General features: G+C 40.4%; 2 protein-coding genes across 5 annotated transcripts in view; one reads left to right on the top strand and one right to left on the bottom strand.

The window, feature by feature from the left end:
- Positions 1–10,562, top strand: part of ptdss2 (phosphatidylserine synthase 2) — a 110,280-nt gene extending 99,718 nt beyond the window's left edge. For all 4 annotated transcript variants that reach the window (XM_086007630.1, XM_086007632.1, XM_086007628.1 and 1 more), the window contains one exon: positions 403–10,562. In XM_086007630.1, coding sequence (XP_085863756.1) covers positions 403–544 — 142 coding nt within the window. In that variant the 3' untranslated portion in view covers positions 545–10,562. The remainder of the gene's footprint in view (positions 1–402) is intronic.
- Positions 9,181–18,944, bottom strand: part of trpm5 (transient receptor potential cation channel, subfamily M, member 5) — a 133,839-nt gene continuing 124,075 nt past the window's right edge. The window contains exons 24-26 of the mRNA XM_086007635.1: positions 18,325–18,397; positions 16,590–16,680; positions 9,181–11,041 (exon numbers count right to left, since the gene is read on the bottom strand). Of these exons, the coding sequence (XP_085863761.1) occupies positions 10,932–11,041; positions 16,590–16,680; positions 18,325–18,397 (274 nt within the window). The 3' untranslated portion in view covers positions 9,181–10,931. The remainder of the gene's footprint in view (positions 11,042–16,589; positions 16,681–18,324; positions 18,398–18,944) is intronic.

Genomic DNA, 18,944 nt, shown 5'->3' with positions numbered 1-18,944 from the left:
CAGCTAGAGATGCATAGTGTCACAAAAACTATGTTCCCAAACAGCAAACATTGTGAAATTGTTGTGTGCATTTATCATGCAAGTTTGAAAGACACTGAAGCATCACCACTGCAGGCTTGGCTAATCCTACCAGCATAACTGATCTGACATTTCACATACCTCCGTGGTACTGGAACTATTGTAGCAGAAAATTATAGTCATTTTGACTTGTGCAAACTTACGGGATTTCAAATATCTGAGGTAGTCCATAGTTTGAGTTGATGGTGTTAATGGATTGAAGCCTGATCATTCTGGAAGAGCTCCTGGACTAGAAAGAATTGAAACTCTTGTATGTGATGTGACACATTTTTGAATGATATAATTGCCTATATAGCAGTTTTAACACAGTTTTGTTTCCAACAGGAATGTCACGTTGCGATGGAAGGAAACGAGACTGCAAAAACAGGAGAACGCCAGTGAAAAGGAAAAAGTGGGCAATGGCAGTGCAAATCCCTTTATAAAAAGCAAACCTAACGGCAATGATGTCCGACAGAGGAAATGTTGAATGTTACAAAGTGAAAAGACTGACTACTATGCACCAACAAGCCAATTGATGATTTGAGTATTAACTGCATCGCAAGAGCCCAGTTTCTCCATTGGGCATCACCGGTGCTACTTCAATTGTTGGCTGAAGTATATATATTCTAAAAAGGAATCTTAGTTACATTCACTGGGTGTTTAGTTTATGTATTGACTTTGCAGCACTAACAAAATTATCATAATTTCATGAAACTAAACCATGCCAATGTACATCCCTTTGGATGAGTGTTTCCGACACTACTTGCCAACTAATGGTTGCACAGATAGGTTCTAAATACCCATTGGTTCATCCTGAGCTCTCAAATCGCATGCTAACATGGATTACGAACTAATTACTAACTTGGTCATCTCCTGCCAAGGATTTAACTTATTCCTTTAAGGGAATTTTGAAGTGGCCAGCACTGTTGGATCTAGGAGACCATTCAGGCTTCCATGCCTAATATTTAGAAATCAAAGTGCAGAAAATGTTGGTGCATTACCACTCTACCCTAGATCACTTTAGTATGTTTTAGCAACTTGGTGTAATGCTGAATGTTGCTGGTTACATCTAGTGGTAGGATTGCACTGGAACACCAACCTTTTATTTTTATTACAGGCTGTTAAATTTGTCTAGCCTTGGATCCATAAGTGTCCAATTACGCATTTGGATACCTGGCTGCATCTAGCACTGCTGGCCAGTGTTTTGTAAGAAAAGTTCTTCCTTATAACGCATCATGCATTGAGAATTTTGGCAGTTTTTTTTTTAATTAAGTTTTTGCTTTCATGAAATTACGGTATTCAAATCCTTCAGCAATAGTGATCTTGGTTTTGAACTCTTAAAGCCATATCTGACTGTCATTTCCATCCAGGAATTGGAATCACTGATGTTTTTATACTTGGGGTTAATTTATAAAATGATAGTATTACTTGATTTTTTTTTCTTGTATGCTTCATTATGCCATTTTTTAAGCTGGTAAATTTGTCTCTGAATACTGGGTACAAGTTAGGGTGAGAGTATAGTTCGAACAAAGCAAAAAAATGTACAGTGCTAAATATTGAGATTTAAATGATATAGTTAACTAATGCTGTTTTGTGTTTGAAATATTAAGATTGCTGTGTTTTGTCTATAGATTATGTAAGTCATATTTGGTATTATAAGCTAAGATGCCTTGTAAGGGTAGAAGAATATGGTGTAATGAAGTCTGGGACATGCTCACTTTAGAGTAGTGCTTTGTGCACAGGAGATTGCGTCACTTGCTGCATACATGCTGCTGGTGTTTTGTTTCCATGGTGGGTCCAATCAGTTCGAGCTTGAAAACAAAGCATAGGTGCCCAAATTTCATAAGGGATCCCAAGTTAATCACTCTAGAGCAATAGGAATCTATTTTCATTTTTAAAAAATGAATCCTGTTTAGACTACAACATCGCGATCAGCTTGCTACATGAGCACTTTGTAAAATTAATCATCAGGGTATTGGTTTGCTAACTGTATCAGCTCGCATTCAGAGCTGACATCCTTTTAATCATCTCCCTTTACTTCCCTTTTTTTCCCAAAATAAAGTTGACTTTGAGGTAGAGAGTAACACTTCATTGTTGGAAAATAATCCTCTCCCTTAAGGTGCTGCTATCTTCCTTCCCCCACCTGTAAAATAAGCCTATGCCTGAGGTAGTGTTACAAACAGTGTTTTACCCATTCCCTGGCTGGAAAGTAATCCTGTTCCTGAAGTATTGTCCACACCGCCATGATCTAAAGTAAGCCTGCCCCTTAGCTGGTGTTCCCTGCCTTGGTGTAAGGCAAACTGCTCCTGAAGTGATCATAGTGATTTTCTCCCCCACCCCCATCCGACATAAAGTCCCAATAAAGCAGTTATTCATTTCAGATAGCAATACTGCTGTGAAGTAAGCCTTTTCCTGAAGTATTGTACACCTCACTCTGCTATAAAGTTAGCCTGTCCCTGAGGTATTGTACACCTCACTCTGCTGTAAAGTTAGCTTGTCTGGCAGGGATATTATACACCTCGCCCTGCTGTAAAGTTAGCCTGTTCCTGAGGCACACCTCGCCCTGCTGTAAAGTTAGCCTGTTCCTGAGGCACACCTCGCCCTGCTGTAAAGTAAGCCTGTCCCTGAGGCACACCCTGCTGTAAAGTAAGCCTGTCCCTGAGCCTATTTTGCTTTTACAGACTTTGGAATGGTGTGCTAGTAGAACCTGAATGTAACCAACATCAATTCTGATTCTCAGGAAATCCACTTGTTTTTTTCTAAGCTTTTGTGACCGTATTTTCATATCTGTTGAATTGTTAGTGTGCTTGCATTTACTACATGCAGGGGACTTTAGATTTTAGGTTCAGTTAACTTGATTTGTGTTTACGTTAATTCTGAGCACTGAACATTTCTTAGTGGAAAATGTCTTGGCTTTCAATGAGTTGCTAACTGCCCATTATCAAACTGAGTTTGAGATGTGCAAATCCTTCTTCACTATTAAGTGAACTACAAATCTGATTTCTAGTACTAAATTGTCCTTTGCAGCCCTCAAAGAGCTGGTGGGTTTCTTGAGCATGGGAATTTATGAAAATCATATTTTTATGGTTGGGGGTGGGGGGAAATTAGAAATATTTGGGACCATTCTTTCAGATATATAGTGAGATATATATGCTTGGAGATTGTTAAAATCAAGGGAGTTGAAGAGAGTGAAATGGACAGAATGTAACCCTTTGAGGACTGAATGTCCATAGTTTTGAAATCTGCTCATTTTTGAGGATAAAAGTTCTAATTCATTCCAGAAGGGAAATGTCCAGGTTAGTGTTCAAAGTCGGAACACTTTGGATTTCCTATTGGATTAAGCAAAATTAGGAATGTAATTGGATGCATTATTGAGAGTTAAGAGACTGACTTCCTGGAATCAATATTTGTCATTCAACAACAACCACTTACTCCAGCATGGTTTATTGGAACTATGGGCATTGAGTGGATAAAACACCCAGTGCCGCGCCCGCGCTCTCTCTCTCTCTCCATCATTATAAGCCTCTGGAACACTTCTGTCCCCCATTAATCACCCAACGTATGCAATTATGTACACTGGTGTAAAAATGCTGCTGCTGCTGTCCTCAAAAGGTTAACGACCTGCTCTGTCCGAGCCATATTAGTGAGTGAAGCAATACTGAACACGATGTGTGTTACAGGGGATTCAATCATGCCAGAGACTGGACAAAGTGCCTAAATGTAGCCACTATCCCTCTTCTGTTTATCCTTAAGATACACTTTCAATACCGTTAACAGTACATGTACACATCAGTACATCTTAACCATTTACTAAACTTCAATATTAATGGGCTGATTTGATTTATATTGTAACACTAACTATACTTTAAAGGATTTTATTTGAGAGGTACAAAAGGAATCCTGGTCCTTTGTTAATTCTCTCATTGTCTGTTAATTCAAATCTGTCAGATCCTTATTGCTAGTGTATAATCTCTTCGAACCTGGATAGTTTTATGAATATTTTTACATAGTAATGCTCATCTCTCGATCAGTCATGTTTCTAAGGAATTGATTGTGGCAATATGTTCTAAATAAACTGGAAAGTATGAGATTAATATTGCTTCCGTTCCAGCTAATGAAACAAATGGGTTTTTAAAAAGGTATTGGATTTACTTCACAGCTGATTTGATTTTTGTTTCTTGCAAATATTTTAGTCTGTTGACTACTGTACAGCCCGTGTGTGTGTGTGTGTGTGTGTAGGTATTGGTTGTACAGTACAATGTGTTAATACCAGCTGGACTGTACAGCATATGTGTGAATGTACTGGATATACTATATAGCCCTATGTGTGGGAGTTCATATTGGCTGTATTGCAAAGCTCCAGTGCATGTTGCTGGTGGTTGTACTATAAACCCTAACGTGTATGTCACTGTGTACTGTAGAGTCCCCAGTATATGTATGCATTGCTGTTGGTGGCTGTACTGTAAAGCTTCAGTGTACGGCTCAGTGGTAGCACTCACACCTCTGGACCATGGGTTGTGGGTTCAAGCAGTACCTACAAAGACTTTGGCAGATAATCTAGGCTGGCACTTAAGTACAGTAGTGAGTGAGGGAGGTCTGCATTGTCTGTTGAAGGTGCAGTCTTTCAGATGAAATGTTAAACTGAGGCCCCGTCTGCCCCCTCAGATGGACATAAAAGTTCCCATGGCACTATTTGAAGAGCAGAGGACTTCCCTGCCCCTTCTCCCCACTCACTCCCCCACTTCCCCACCCCAGTATTCTGGCCAACATTTATCCCTCAACCAACGCCTAAAATATGACCTGGCCATTTATTTTATTGCTTTTTGTGGGAGCTTGCTGTGCACAAATTGGCTTGCTGTGTTTCAGTAACTATACACCAAAAATACTTAATTGGCTGTAAGTGCTTGGGACATCCTGAGGTTGTAAAAGGTGATATGCATAAGTAAGTCTTTTTATATGTTAACAGTAATATAAAATCCCAGTGTGTGTGTTAGTGTGTAATTTTAAAATCTGTTTGTGTTGACAGTAATGTAATATGGCTTGTTTTAATCGAGGCATATTGTGTTACTGTTGAAGATTAGAAATGGGCGGCTTCCAAGTATGAGACATCACTGAAGCCTTGAACTGCAATCATGAGTTACACTCTGGCTATTCCATTACCAAATGATCAGGGTATTTGTTTCATCAAAGGTTGGTCAGTTTAATGCTTTGGGGTGTGACTGACTTCTGCTGAAACGGGGGTCAACCACTTTGAACCAGTATGTAATCAAAAGCCTATTCATGTTACAATGCCAGGGGGAAGATGAATTGTATTGTCAACTGAAAACATGGTGTGAAATTATGTGCGATGGATTATGTGAAATGGCAGCTCCTTTTTCTGCTAGTCAAGCTTGTCAAACACTCCAGCCAATTGAACCTGTGCATTCTCCTCTGCAGGTTTCAAGATAGATTGAGAATTGTGGAAAAGGTCCACCTGAATTCTAATGCTCACTATGCAGTCTGTGTGTGGTACTTTATCTTAGTGAGGCCTTTACTTCAGCTAATTCCAAATTATTTTTTAAAACATTATTTTATAGCTTGTCACGAGCAGAAACCTACCTTGTTTGAACTATGTGCTTATATTTTTTACACTTTGCATTGCTGAAACTTCAAGAATGTGTTGAGGAATAAGATCCTTCATAAAGCTTTGACCCAACTAAAATTACCCAACTTATTGCTGCTTCTGACTTCTTTCAGGACGGTAATTAATACCTGGTCGTCTCTTTCCTGGCAAGCCCCTCATTCTGTGCACATTGATGTATACAAGTTTGATTTTTGTTTTGACTGAATAAGAATTCAAAACAAAGTTAATGATGTTTATACTTAACCACCTTAAATATTTCAGCTTTGTACTATCAAATTCCTTCCCAGGACTCCAAATGACGGAATGCCTTAACTCCCTTTGGCTTTTAACACCAAATCTTGGCATGATGTATTCACTGCTTCCTGGTTTACCTTGCCTTGTACTATAGTCCTCGGCACTGTCTCAATTTAAAAGCAGTTCCCACATGGAACTGTGACAAGTATGATGAGAGGTCTTTAAGCAGCAGTTCCTCTGACTGATCCTTCAGGTGTTTTTACTGTACCTTTTATGGATTTTAAAGATTCTTTCGGATCATGAAGACTCAGTTCCTCGGTGTCACTACAGCAGGTGTTGCAATTTGGTTAAAAAAAATAACTGCAGTAAATATACTCTGGAAGTAGGCTAAAGAGCAGAGGGATTTTGGAGTACAGGTTCACATGGCATTAAAGGCATGTTAATGCAGTTTTTTTTTTAAATGGCATTTTAGGTTTTATCACCACGAATAGAATATAAAAGCCAAGAGTTAATAATCCTATATAAGGCAGAGTATGTGTACAGTATTGGGCTCCACACTATAGGAAGGATATTGAGGCTTGAGAGTACATCGCAGACTTGAAAAATTAGATCTTTTTCGTTAGAACAACTCAGCTTACAGGGTGTTCTAATAGAAATGTTTAATATTATGAAAGGATAAGGCAGGGTAGATAGAAGCAGAGTCTTTCAATGAGAGGTCACAGATACAAGATAAAATGTAAGATTTACAACAGATGGCCGGTGAAACCTTTAGAGTTGTGAGACAGTGGCATTCACTTCCAAAGTTACTGTATGAGGTAGAACATAACATAAGACGTAGGAGCAGGAGTAGGTCATTTGGCCTCTCAAGTCTGCTCCACCATTCAATAAGATCATGGTTGATCTGATCTTGGCCTCCACTCCACTTCCCTGCCCGCTCCCCATAACCCTTGACTCCCTTACCATTCAAAAATCTGTCTCTCTCCACCTTAAATGTATTCAATGACCCAGCCTCCACAGCTCTGGGGGAGAGAATTCTGTCAAGGTTCAGGTTTTAGATTGGAAAGGTGGATGAAGGGATATGGAAACGAGGTGTGTAAACGTGAATAGGACCTTTCTCACGTAGAAGGTAAACGCCGATACAGACTGCTTGGGCCAAATGGCTTCTTTCTAGTTGTAACCTATCACAAGCTGGGTCCATTGCCATAAAACACTTAAATACAGTGCAGTTCAGACATAGCTCTTGTATTTTTGTTTGAAGACCATTACAGTATGTACTCCATGTGGAGCGAAGTATCTTGTGCATTGCGTTGTGCACATATACACAATCTCTTGCAGTAGATCTCCCATTGTGCATTGCGTTGTGCACATACACAATCTCTTGCAGTAGATCTCCCATTGTGCATTGCGTTGTGCACATACACAATCTCTTGCAGTAGATCTCCCATTGTGCATTGCGTTGTGCACATACACAATCTCTTGCAGTAGATCTCCCATTGTGCATTGCGTTGTGCACATACACACAATCTCTTGCAGTAGATCTCCCATTGTGCATTGCGTTGTGCACATACACACAATCTCTTGCAGTAGATCTCCCATTTTTTTATGGGGCTACTCTGAAACCTCATTCAAAGATTTCTCATTCTTTTTCTCAAGCTATCCTTTTAAAGACTACAGCTGAGTTTTCATTCACCATATTTGGAGATGAAATGCTTGTTTTTCTGCTTTTAGAGCTTTAGCGTGCTACAATAGAAGGATTGAAGGTTTGTGCAAATCCAGACCATTTTTGGTTCTGTGCTAAGCAAAGGAGACCAATTGCAATAACCAGTTAGTTTATCACATTAATCTCGACGTAATTTGTTATGACACAGTAAAAGATTAATGTAGTTATTGCAGCATGGCCATACTGTTTGAGGTAATTATTTCTAGATCTGTAGTTTCTCCTTTGCAGCCTTTAATATCCTGTGGATTCTTTGCATGTTGTGCATTCCTTCTGTTGGCCTATAACCTGCATCAAGATTTGTTAAAATGAGTAAGTACAGTGGAAACTTACTTCGGTAATGTAATCCTTTTAGTAATTCGGTTATCATTTTTCACAGAAAATTCTGAACTTTTGTGGGGGGGGGGTTTTGGTGCTTATTTTCAGCTATTTTCTATTATCACTAAATCTGGAATTTTATTGATCATTTACATTATCTTTAATTTTTTTTTAAAGTGAGTAAAATAAGGAAAATTTAGAAATCATCTTTTCTATCACCCATGGAGTTTACTGATGCAACCATGTAGATGGGAGTTCACTTTAAAATCAGACTGGTGGCCTATGGGAGAGCTCCTGCTGCAAGATGCTGTCTGTTACTTTGCCATTTTCCTTTATTTCTGCATGGTTGTAGTAACGTTATCAAAATAAACACAGACTAACATCTGTGCAGTGGCAGTTTACTGAAAATCAGAAGCCCTCATCTTAATTAGCTGTAGGAGCTGGGATATAAATAGAATATATGAAATGGAATGAAAAAACCATTAAACCCGTTCCTTCCCCATCTCCCCTCAAGATCAAATCAAGCAAACTGCAGAACACGTTAAATCCTACATCCATGGTAGATCCGTTGGTTTCTTTGACATGGCATTTCTCCTGAATCTTGCTATCTGCTCAACATTTTTCTCTACCACTTCTTAATCAGTTCGCTGTATGCACTCATAAGTGACGGTGCAATGCACCATGAAATGTATTGAATCACAAATTGCCAATGGTATTTTAACACATAATTTTAAAAACAAAGTGGACCCTCGGATCATCCGAGAACAGACACGAGCGTGTTCCGATTAGGCTTCAGCTGAGACATCACTGAGCAGCATTGATGCTGCTTTATGGAATATTTTGCAGCCCAGATCACCCTTCCCCAAGGCTGAAATTATTTTGCTGCACTTACCCCAATGTCTGACACTGTTAGCTAAAATTTGATGCATCCGTTTCTCTGTTCTCAAACAGCGGCTTTGCTTACAGAAAATATGGCTAGTCACAAATGTGCGTTTTCAGGAAATGGAAGTTGTGAAAGGATTGGATTCTGGGGGCCATGGAGAGGGGCGAGGGGGGGGGGTGGGGGACGGTATGTCAGCATAAATTTTTTCAGCAGTGCTGTCATGTCTTTTATCATTTTCAAGCTGGGATCAGGCTCACAAAAGTGCCGTGACTTACTTTGGTGTATTGCTATATTACACCAGAACTATGTATAATCGGAGCCGCCTTGAAACAAAATAATAAACAATCCTTAAGGTTTATTTAGCATTTTATTGCTCTTGTGAAGCCTGTAGTTGTTCTTCAAATTGCAAATGTTGCAAGGACACTTGGAAACATTGTGGCGCACCTAGCTAACAACCTCAGAATGGGTTTGTCATGTAATTTGGCATTAGCCACAGTGTAAATGATGTAAGATGCCATTTCTATGGTACCTACTTGAGAACACCTTAAACTTTAATTGAAAGACAATTGCAATCATTCAAGCTTTTGCCTTCTAATTAGGCTTTTCTCTGCAAAAGTGCCAAACACACAGTTGCTTTATAGCTCCAAAACTGATTAATTTGCTACACATAGTGAACAAGTGTCCCTGGACTGTTGCCCCCTCCTCCTCAAACCTTAATCCATTAAGTACAACAGAAAAGCAGTGCATAATCCTTTGACAGTTGATAATTGTTATTGCACCACCTTGGAGTTTTAGACTGCTATTTTAACAGTAAAGGAGCAGGACTGAACAAAATTACATTAAAGATAATGGACAGTCTTGCCCTGTTCAAAGGATACTGGTTTGATCAAAGTGAGCGCTCTAGAAGAATGTGACTGGCACTACAAAATATACAGAGTGCATCACTATATAAACAGGCAAGTAAATTAAGGTTCATATTGTAATCTTGTCCAATAGTTGTTAATTGATGTGAAATATTAAAACACAGCCCTTATACCATCAAAGAACATTATGTAAAAAAGCAAATCCCAGATTTACTTGCACAGGTAGACTTTCATTTTGACAGAATAGGGTAGATTTTCACCATCTCTGCTTTGGCGGTAATGGCAGATGACACGACCTTTATACATGTTCTATAAAGGGCGGGCAATCCGCCCTGCCTGATTTTCATCTCAAAGTGCTTCTCAATGATTTGAAGTGCAATCACTTATTTATGTAGTCAAATATGACACGTATAATTCTGCACAGCAAGATCCCACAAATAGCCCTGAGATTAATGATCAATTTGGTTGGCTGATGGAGGTGTGCTGTGCCGACACCTCGAGAGCTATCTCGGATCTTTAATGAACTTGTGTTTAACATCTCATCTTCAGGATGGAACTCGGCCAACACAGCACTCCCTCAGTACTACACTGGAGTGTCAGCCTAGATTAGGTGCTCAAATCCTACAGTGGGGCGAGCCCACAACATCTGACTCAGGAGAGTGCTACAAGCTGAGCTAAACTGACACTTGGGGTAATCAATAGGTCACTGTTGTGTACATGTTTAAAATGCTGTCAAAGAAATGCACTGTAAGCAAAATTTCTCTTTGATTACCTATTGGTTGGAGGTTGGCTTTGTATGTAAATCTTTGCAGATTGTCAGACAGTTTAATACAAAATAAACCATGTTTAAAAGAAATACTACACTAATTGCTGAGCTAGTGAAAGTTTATTTTCAATTTCATTTTTTTGTGTTTGTATCTAGTTTAGTAATTCAGCTTGCATTCTACATCAGTGAGATTGGACCTTTACTCTTAAAGTTGTCAATGTTCTGCTGGTTTATGTACAAATCATTGCAGTAAGGTAAGACTGTTTTGCTCTTTTCTTTCTCCCCCATTAAAATAAATGCTACAAACTAGTTCCCCTGGAATTAAAATTCAAGTTAAAACATTAAGTTCTTGTGCAGAGCTCTCATTTTCACCACAGATGTTGGCACAGAGCATAGAAAGATGCATGCCAGTGAAACTTCTCCATTATTTTGCTCTGTACTGGAGTGTAATGTAGTCTGCCCTGTTGAAGCTAGTCATCTATGTACTGCATGCCCGTTGCAGCAGTGTCACCTGGACAGTCAGTGACATCTGCTGGTAATGCATTCGGTGGCTGCTTTTTGTAGACTGGAGCTGGAGAACCTATAAGGGGAGGGGGGAGATAAAGTTGTTAATCTATAAAACATTTTCATCTATTTACTGTAGTCACTGTCGTGCAGTATGACACAACTTTGTACAGACAGGAAGATGATACTGGTTTTAAATGAATTAGTTAATATACTCAAAATGGATGGTTTGCCAGGTTAGTGTAGAACTGCTTGCCCACTATAGAAACCATTCAATTCAAATTCATATACATAACTGAACTACATGGCATCAGAGATGCAGCATGTTGGATATATTCTAGATACTGTGGGTAAAATAAATAATGCAATCTGGAATAGTGCACATTGGAACCAGTGTGATCTTATGTCTGCAAGGCCATCCAAACTCAATCAGCATTTGAGGTACATACCAAAAACACAGGGACATCGGTGTTTGCAAAAACAGTTTTTTAGTTCAGTATCCGACAGAGCTGGAGATCAAGTCCAATCTGTTGCGCTTTAGTAGTTTTGAGCAGGGGTGAATTAAGAATCATTTTTAAAGGAAATTTCAAATTATTTTTCTTATTGTATATGAAAAGTAAATCTGCAAACAATTCTGATTCGATGATTTTTTTTTTAAAGCTTTTTTTTTCCTCATTCTGCCTCTGCTGCGATAAGATAAAGGAGCACTAGGCCCCTTCTGCTGCCATGTCAAATTGTTAAATGTTGGCCTTTGACAATGAGTGTCACCTGGCTAGGGAGAGGATGGAAGCAGTGAGTACTGATTCATTCAAATGCAAATTAGATTTCTTTTAGCAAATAACATTTTGGGATACAATATGAGTACTTTGAGATGCAACATATGGTAAGTGCAGCATGACTGGTAGGAACATTTGACTTTGAACCTAAAGTTACCAAAACTCTCCACCACTGGGCTTTCCCTCGCGTCATGTCTGGGTCTGTTGTAGACTAATTGATCGAGAGTGATTACTACAATTAGTCAGCAACTCCATTATCTTGTATCAGGCGACTACCAGGTAGATGGTGAACTAGATGGACCTTGGTCTCTTCGTCTAGCAATTCATATGTTCTTATTATGTCTTCAGGCAACACAATTATATAATGGCATGCTGTTGCTGAATGGCCACTATTGGAAGCTGAATCTTTTATATCGACACCGTTTAGCTGCACATTCTTGGTGAAAATTAGTGGCAAATCAGTAGCCATGTCAGGATCCATGTGATCTAGTAAGAATGACACCAGCTGAGATTACTTCTGTTTGAACTCTACCTTGTCTCAGCTATGTGCAGACTGTAAATGGAGCTCTTGAGTCATGGATACATTAAATATGCCTTGTTTACAGTTCCTCTGAACAGAGTCACTAGTCTGTAATCTGCAGATTTCTGTGTTTTGGTTGATTTCTGACATACCTCTTGAATCCTCCACTTTGAGGTGGCAGTTCACCTTCAAATGAATTTGGCCGGAGCATTGAAATAGCGATGATGGGTGACATTTGAAAATTAACCTTTTTCATTTCAGCTTCTCCTCTTTGAATTTCAGGCAGTCTAGTTTGTGTTTTATTTATGCATGAGCGTGCAGGGAATTGCAGTCCTATGAAGTGAATTATCAACAACTTGTATTTGTATAGAATCTTAACAAAAGTGGTCATTGTTATTGGAGTAGCAACCTGGAGCTCATTGCAAATTCTGGATATTTGTGGAATGGCATCAGAAATAACCAACTGGGTCACTACTGTCCTTCAGGGAATGGACCTCACACACCTTCCTACCTATCTAGCTTACATGCGACTAGTTCCACACCATGTGGTTGACTCTGGGCAACTAGGGCTGGGTAATTAATACTGCCTTGCCAGTGTCGCCTGCATCCCAACAACAAATTGAACATCCCAAGGTGCTTCACAGACCGGCATAAGGAAAACAGTAAGGGGGAGAAGGCTGTTTTTTTTTTTTTTACAAGGCGAGAGGAAGGAGGCTTAAAGGATGAGATAAGGTGGAAGGTAGGACCTGGCAGCCAAAGACTAGACCGCTAGTGGGGGTATGCACAAAAAGGACCATGTCAAAAGAATGGAGTATGTGGGGTGGGGTGGGGGGGAGACACGAGATATAGGGCTGGAAGAAATTGCAAAAATAGGCGAGGGTGCTGGCAAGGCCATGAAGAAATTGAAAGACGGATTTAAAATTTAATTTAGCGAACAGGGAGCCATAATAATGGGTATAGGTGGAAGAAAGATTTGCTTTTATATAGCACATTTCAGGACTTCCTAAAGCGCTTTACAACCAATGAAGTACTTTTTGAAGTGTAGTCATTATAAGGTAGAGGGTGGTGGATAAGTGGTACTTGGTGTGGGCCAGGATGGCTGTAGCAGAAATCTGCACACATTGGAGTGTATGGAGGGTGGCGGAAGGGAGGCCAGCAGGGAGAGGGTTGGAGCAATTGACTCGAGGTGACGAGGCCATGTATGAGGGCTTCAGCATTGAAGAGGCTGAAGCAGGCAATGTTAGAGGTGGAAGTAAGTTGTTTGTGGAGGAGAGGATATAGGGTCTGAAATTATTTTGGGTCGAACAGGACACGCAACAAATTCAGAAGCTACAACCAGACAAAGACGCATGTGAAAGTGATCGCAACACGATGGTGCAATTTGCACTCTGCACAGCACACTCAGGAATCCTGATCTGCCCAAGAACGGGACTTCTGCAGCTGCAGATTGTGCTTGGATACTTTTCAGTTATGATGACCAGTCTTGTCGCTACATGGGACTGCTTCAAAATCCAAAACAATTGAGATGTACACTGCATTTTATAGCTTGTTGGCACGAAGCCAAATAGACACCTGCAGTCATGTTGGACAAGGTGGCTAAGATCCCACAAAGTTGCAATGGCACTGACTGAAGAACATTTAAAATGCCTTGAGGTTGACTGTTATTTACCTTGTGTTACTTGCTGCTGAATTATGTGCTTCCTATCATTCTTAGATTTAACTTGTTAAATCAAGAAGGTCATAAGTAGGTGACACCAAACTTGGGTTTTGAACGTGAAAACTAAGAGGACCTAAGGGAGGTGAGGAGTTTCACAGATTTGGGGTTCAGAGGGGGAAACAAAAGTACGAGAGCGAGATCTGTTTTGCATTTCCACACAGGATGTTGGGAGGAGCATGTGTGTGAGGTATATTTGAAGAGGAATGTTCAGGGGAGCATTAACCATGGCGGTACCAATGAGAGAGGAGAAAGACTGCAACTGAGACACAATAGAGACTAGAGGTGAGCTGCCTATCAGATATCAGCTTTTATGGTATCCTCTTGAGGTAGGTGTTAAGAGCTTCTGCAGATATGAGAGCAATATTGGAGGCCTCTGAGCAGCTCACAAATGGAACTCAGTTCATTACAGAGATTAAAGAAAGGTGAAGGGGAAATAAAGGGTTATGAAAGAGGAAACCGAGCTTCCCGATGGCAGCTTCAGCAGTGAAGGAGATCTGGGTGTATCATTTCTGGTCAGAGAAGGTAGAGAGACCAAGAATATTTGATTTAATAAGCAGTAAGGGTGGAGGCCTTATTTCCCTCTCCCCTCAATCTTCCCTTGTGTTTGAAGTTCCTATTTGAATTGTGGTAATCAAAATGGTTTCTGCAAATTGCAGGACTTTGCTGCTGCTGCTGCCAGTGAACTCCCCTGATCTGTTTCCCTGCTGGTCCCAAGGGCTGGTCTGTTTGGTTCCATTGCCACATGCTCCTGCTGGCCATGTTAGGGCAAGGCCTGGATCCAGGTCTTTCCTCTTATTCCTTGCACAAGATTGTGTTTACCATTTGCAGATACTGTTAAATCAGCCTTACTGCTCTTCTTGCCACCTGCTTCCCCAGTAGATCCCCAGCCATTGTTGCTGGAGCAGGTGTGGTGGGGGGGCAAATTCAGGCAGTACTAGATGGGATAAGTACCAGCGGCTCTTTGCTGTTGCCTTGAGCACTCGGCACAGTAGGTAAAAATGTCAGTCACAATTGTGTGACTATAATAAATGGACAAGAACATAATACAGAAACTATTAAGTATACAAAATAACCCATATGGGAATAGTTTTGCATATAAACTGATCAATTTTAATCACCGACAATATAGGCTACTACTATAGACCAGTTAGCCTGACATCAGTAGTGGGGAAAATGCTAGAATCTATTATTAAGGACATGGTAACAGGGCACTTAGAAAATAATAAGATTGGGCAGTCAACACTGATTTATGAAAGGGAAATCATTTTTGACAAATCTGTTTTTTGAGGTTGTAACTAACAATAGATAAGGGATGTGGTGTATTTGGTTTTTCAGAAGGCATTAGATAAGGTGCTCATGGGATTGGAGGTAATATACTAGCATAGGCTGAGGATTGGTTAACGGACAGAAAACCGAGAGTAGGAATAAATGGGTCATTTTCGGGTTGTCAGGCTGTAGCTAGTGGGGTACCACAAGGATCAGTGCTTGGGCCTCAGCTATTCACAATCTACATCAATGATTTGGATGAGGGGACCAAATGTAATATATCCAAGTTTGCTGATGATACAAAGCTAGATGGGAATGTAAGTTGAGGAGGATGCAAGGAGGCTTCAAGGGGATATAGACAGGCTAAGTGAGTGGGCAAGAACATGGCAAATGGAATATAATGTGGAGAAATGTAAAGTTATCCACTTAGGTAGGAATAACAAAAGCAGAGTATTTTTTAAATGGTGAGAGATTGGGAAATGTTGGTGTTCAGAGGGACCTGGGTGTCCTTGTACACAAATCACTGAAAGTTAACATGCAGGTACAGCAAACAATTAGGAAAGCAAATGGTATGTTGGCCTTTATTACAAGAGGATTTGAGTATAAGAGTAAAGACATCTTACTGCAATTATATAGGGCCCTGGTGAGACCACACCTGGAGTATTGTGTACAGTTTTGGTCGTCTTGCCTAAGGAAGGATATACTTACCATAGAGGGAGTGCAATGAAGGTTCACTAGACTGATTCCAGGGATGGGGGGGGAGGGGGGATTGTCCTATGAGGAGAGATTGAGTAGACTCGGCCTATATTCTCTGGAGTTTAGAAGGAGAGGTGATCTCATTGAAACATACAAAATTCTTACAGGACTTGACCGGGTAGATGCAGGGAGAATGTTTTCCCCTGGCTGGGGAGTCTAGAACCAGGGTCACAGTCTCGGAATAAGGGGGTGGCCATTTAGGACTGAGATGAGAAATTTCTTCACTCAGGGTGGTGAATCTTTGGAATTCTCTATCGCAGAGGGCTGTGGAGGCTCAGTCATCGAGTATATTCAAGACAGAACAATAGATTTTTGGATATTAAGGGAATCAAGGGATATGGGGATAGTGCAGGAAAGTGGAGTTGAGGTAGAAGATCAGCCATGATCTTAGTGAATGGTGGAGCAGGCTCGAGGGGCTGAATGGCCTACTCCTGCTCCTGTTTCTTACGTCTCTTACCCTGTGTGTGTGTGTTTGGGGGGGGGGGGGGTTCTTATGTTCTAACTATAACAGAAAATTATTGAAAGTCTTGTCACATTCTCTCTCTCTGACTGCATTGGCTGATTGACAAGCTGAGTAAAATGACAGTACCTGTATATGTTGGAGGAGGTCTGTTGCAGTGCAGGTTGTGTTGAGTAAAGGAGTCAATCATCCAGGATAGAACATCACTGCAGTATTTCATCTGCAAACACAGCAAGAACTGAACTTGGGAAATGCAGCTTCCTTATTTAAGTTGTATTTAAAAATGTAAAACAGTGCAACTACCAAAATGAAATTATTAGGAGTATTTCACTTGGGATTTTGATTAAGGAATTGCAACCACAAAACACTTTCAAACTGATGTACTGAATACTAGTCACAGCTCCAGTATGTCCTGGTCAACTTAGTTGATGTCATAGTGGCCACTTAATATAGTTGCCTCTGAATATAGAGCTAGCACCCAATTAGAGCTGGTATATGCTGACTGGCATAATATTGGCTCTGGCATTCTATTCAGTCTAGTGCCAGTACAGAACTGGTATATTATCTGTTGTGGCACAGACTTGGTACAATACCAGTTCCAGCATACAGCAGAACCAGACTTTGTATCAATTTAATACTTTTGCTATACTAGTCAATTGCTTCACTTAATGCTTTTCACATTTTCAAAACAGGTAAATGTTTGATGAGCTTGTGTATTTTTTTTGTTTGTTCAATTAGGTGGGTGACTATCATAGGCAAAATAATTATGCCACTGTGTTGGGGGATTACAAGTAACATTTTCTTCCCGTCTCCCAGTAAGGTCATAACATAAAAAATAAGAGCAGGAGTAGGCCATACGGCCCCTCGAGCCTGCTCCGCCATTCAATAAGATCATGGCTGATCATCGACCTCAACTCCACTTTCCTGCCCGATCTCCATATCCCTTGATTCCCCTAGAGTCCAAAAATCAATCTATCTCAGCCTTAAATATACTCAAAGACTCAGCATCCACAGCCCTCTGGAGCAGAGAATTCCAAAGATTCACAACCCTCCTCATCTCGGTCTTAAATGGCCGACCCCTTATCCTGAGACTATGCCCCCTAGTTCTAGACACTCCAGCCAGGGGAAACAACCTCTGAGCATCTACCCTGTCGATCCCCTTCAGAATCTTGTATGTTTCAATGAGATCACCTCTCATTCTTCTAAACTCCAGAGAGTATAGGCCCATTCTACACAATCTCTCCTCATAGGACAGCCCTCTCATCCCAGGAATCAATCGAGTGAACTTTTGTTGCACCACCTCTAAAGCAAGTATATCCTTCCTTAGATAAGGAGACCAAACCTGTGCACAGTACTCCAGGTGTGGTCTCACCAAGGCCCTGTACAATTGTAGCAAGACTTCCTTACTCTTATACTGCAACCCCCGTGCAATAAAGGCCAGCATGCCATTTGCCTTCCTTATTGCTTGCTGTACTTGCATGCTAGCTTTCTGTGTTTCTTGCACGAGGATACCCAAATCTCTCTGAACACCAATATTTGAAAGTTTCTCACCATTTAAAAAATCTTCTGTTTTTCTATTCTTCCTACCAAAGTTGAATAACCTCACATTTCCCTACATTATACTCCATCTGCCATCTTATTGCCCACTCCCTTAGTCTATCTATATCTCTCTGCAGACTCTGTTCTCCTCACAGCTTACTGTCCCATCTAGCTTTGTATCATCAGCAAACTTGGATACATTACACTCGGTCCCTTCATCTAGGTCATTCATATAGATTGTAAAGCTGACATATTAAAATATTAAAATGACTACAAATAAAGCATTGGAAAGACATACCATTGGTTAGGACAATTTTTGACTTACCCTTGACTCGAGGGTTATGAGGCGTTTTTCCTGTTCTTGAAGCCCGCTCATTGATTTCAATAGTGAATCTACCCTAAAAGGAACAAACAGTGCCATTATAATATTGGATTTGATTTCTGTTATGATTGAGGACACACCATTTGAGTTGAGGCCAGATGTAGTTAGCCCCACACTGGCACCCAGGCCAGTTCAGGGAACGGAACATTCACGTGTCTCTAGCAAGCTGTGTCCTAATGCAGAATAGAGTTTGAACAGATTTCAGATCCTGTAAATCAATTTGAAGATGTAGTGCTTGCCACCTATCTCATTAAAGTTGTTTCCATTTGTCGTCAAACGTTAGTTCAAACTGATCAAATGGTTGGTTGAGCAATGCATTCCCTGTAGGCTATAGAATGTTTTGGAACCTGAAAGTTCAAGTTGCTATGGCAACATATTGATCAAACAGGTATTTATTATTATTAATTGGACGTGCACTCAGATTCACATCAGCTGCACCTTGTTACATGCAGACTGGCATGAGCTGTGGGTATCCATGCTACATGTTCATGTAGCCTTACACGTGCTACAAGGTATGCACACATGCAATAACTTTGCACATTACTCAGATTTTCTTCATTGCA

This window comes from Somniosus microcephalus, chromosome 15, assembly GCF_052327205.1.
Source record: "Somniosus microcephalus isolate GS21.2 chromosome 15, FLI_Smic_1.0, whole genome shotgun sequence".
In the NCBI taxonomy this organism is placed as follows: Eukaryota; Metazoa; Chordata; class Chondrichthyes; order Squaliformes; family Somniosidae; genus Somniosus; species Somniosus microcephalus.
Note: the sequence above shows the minus strand (reverse complement) of the source record. Positions and strands in the feature narration are given on the sequence as shown.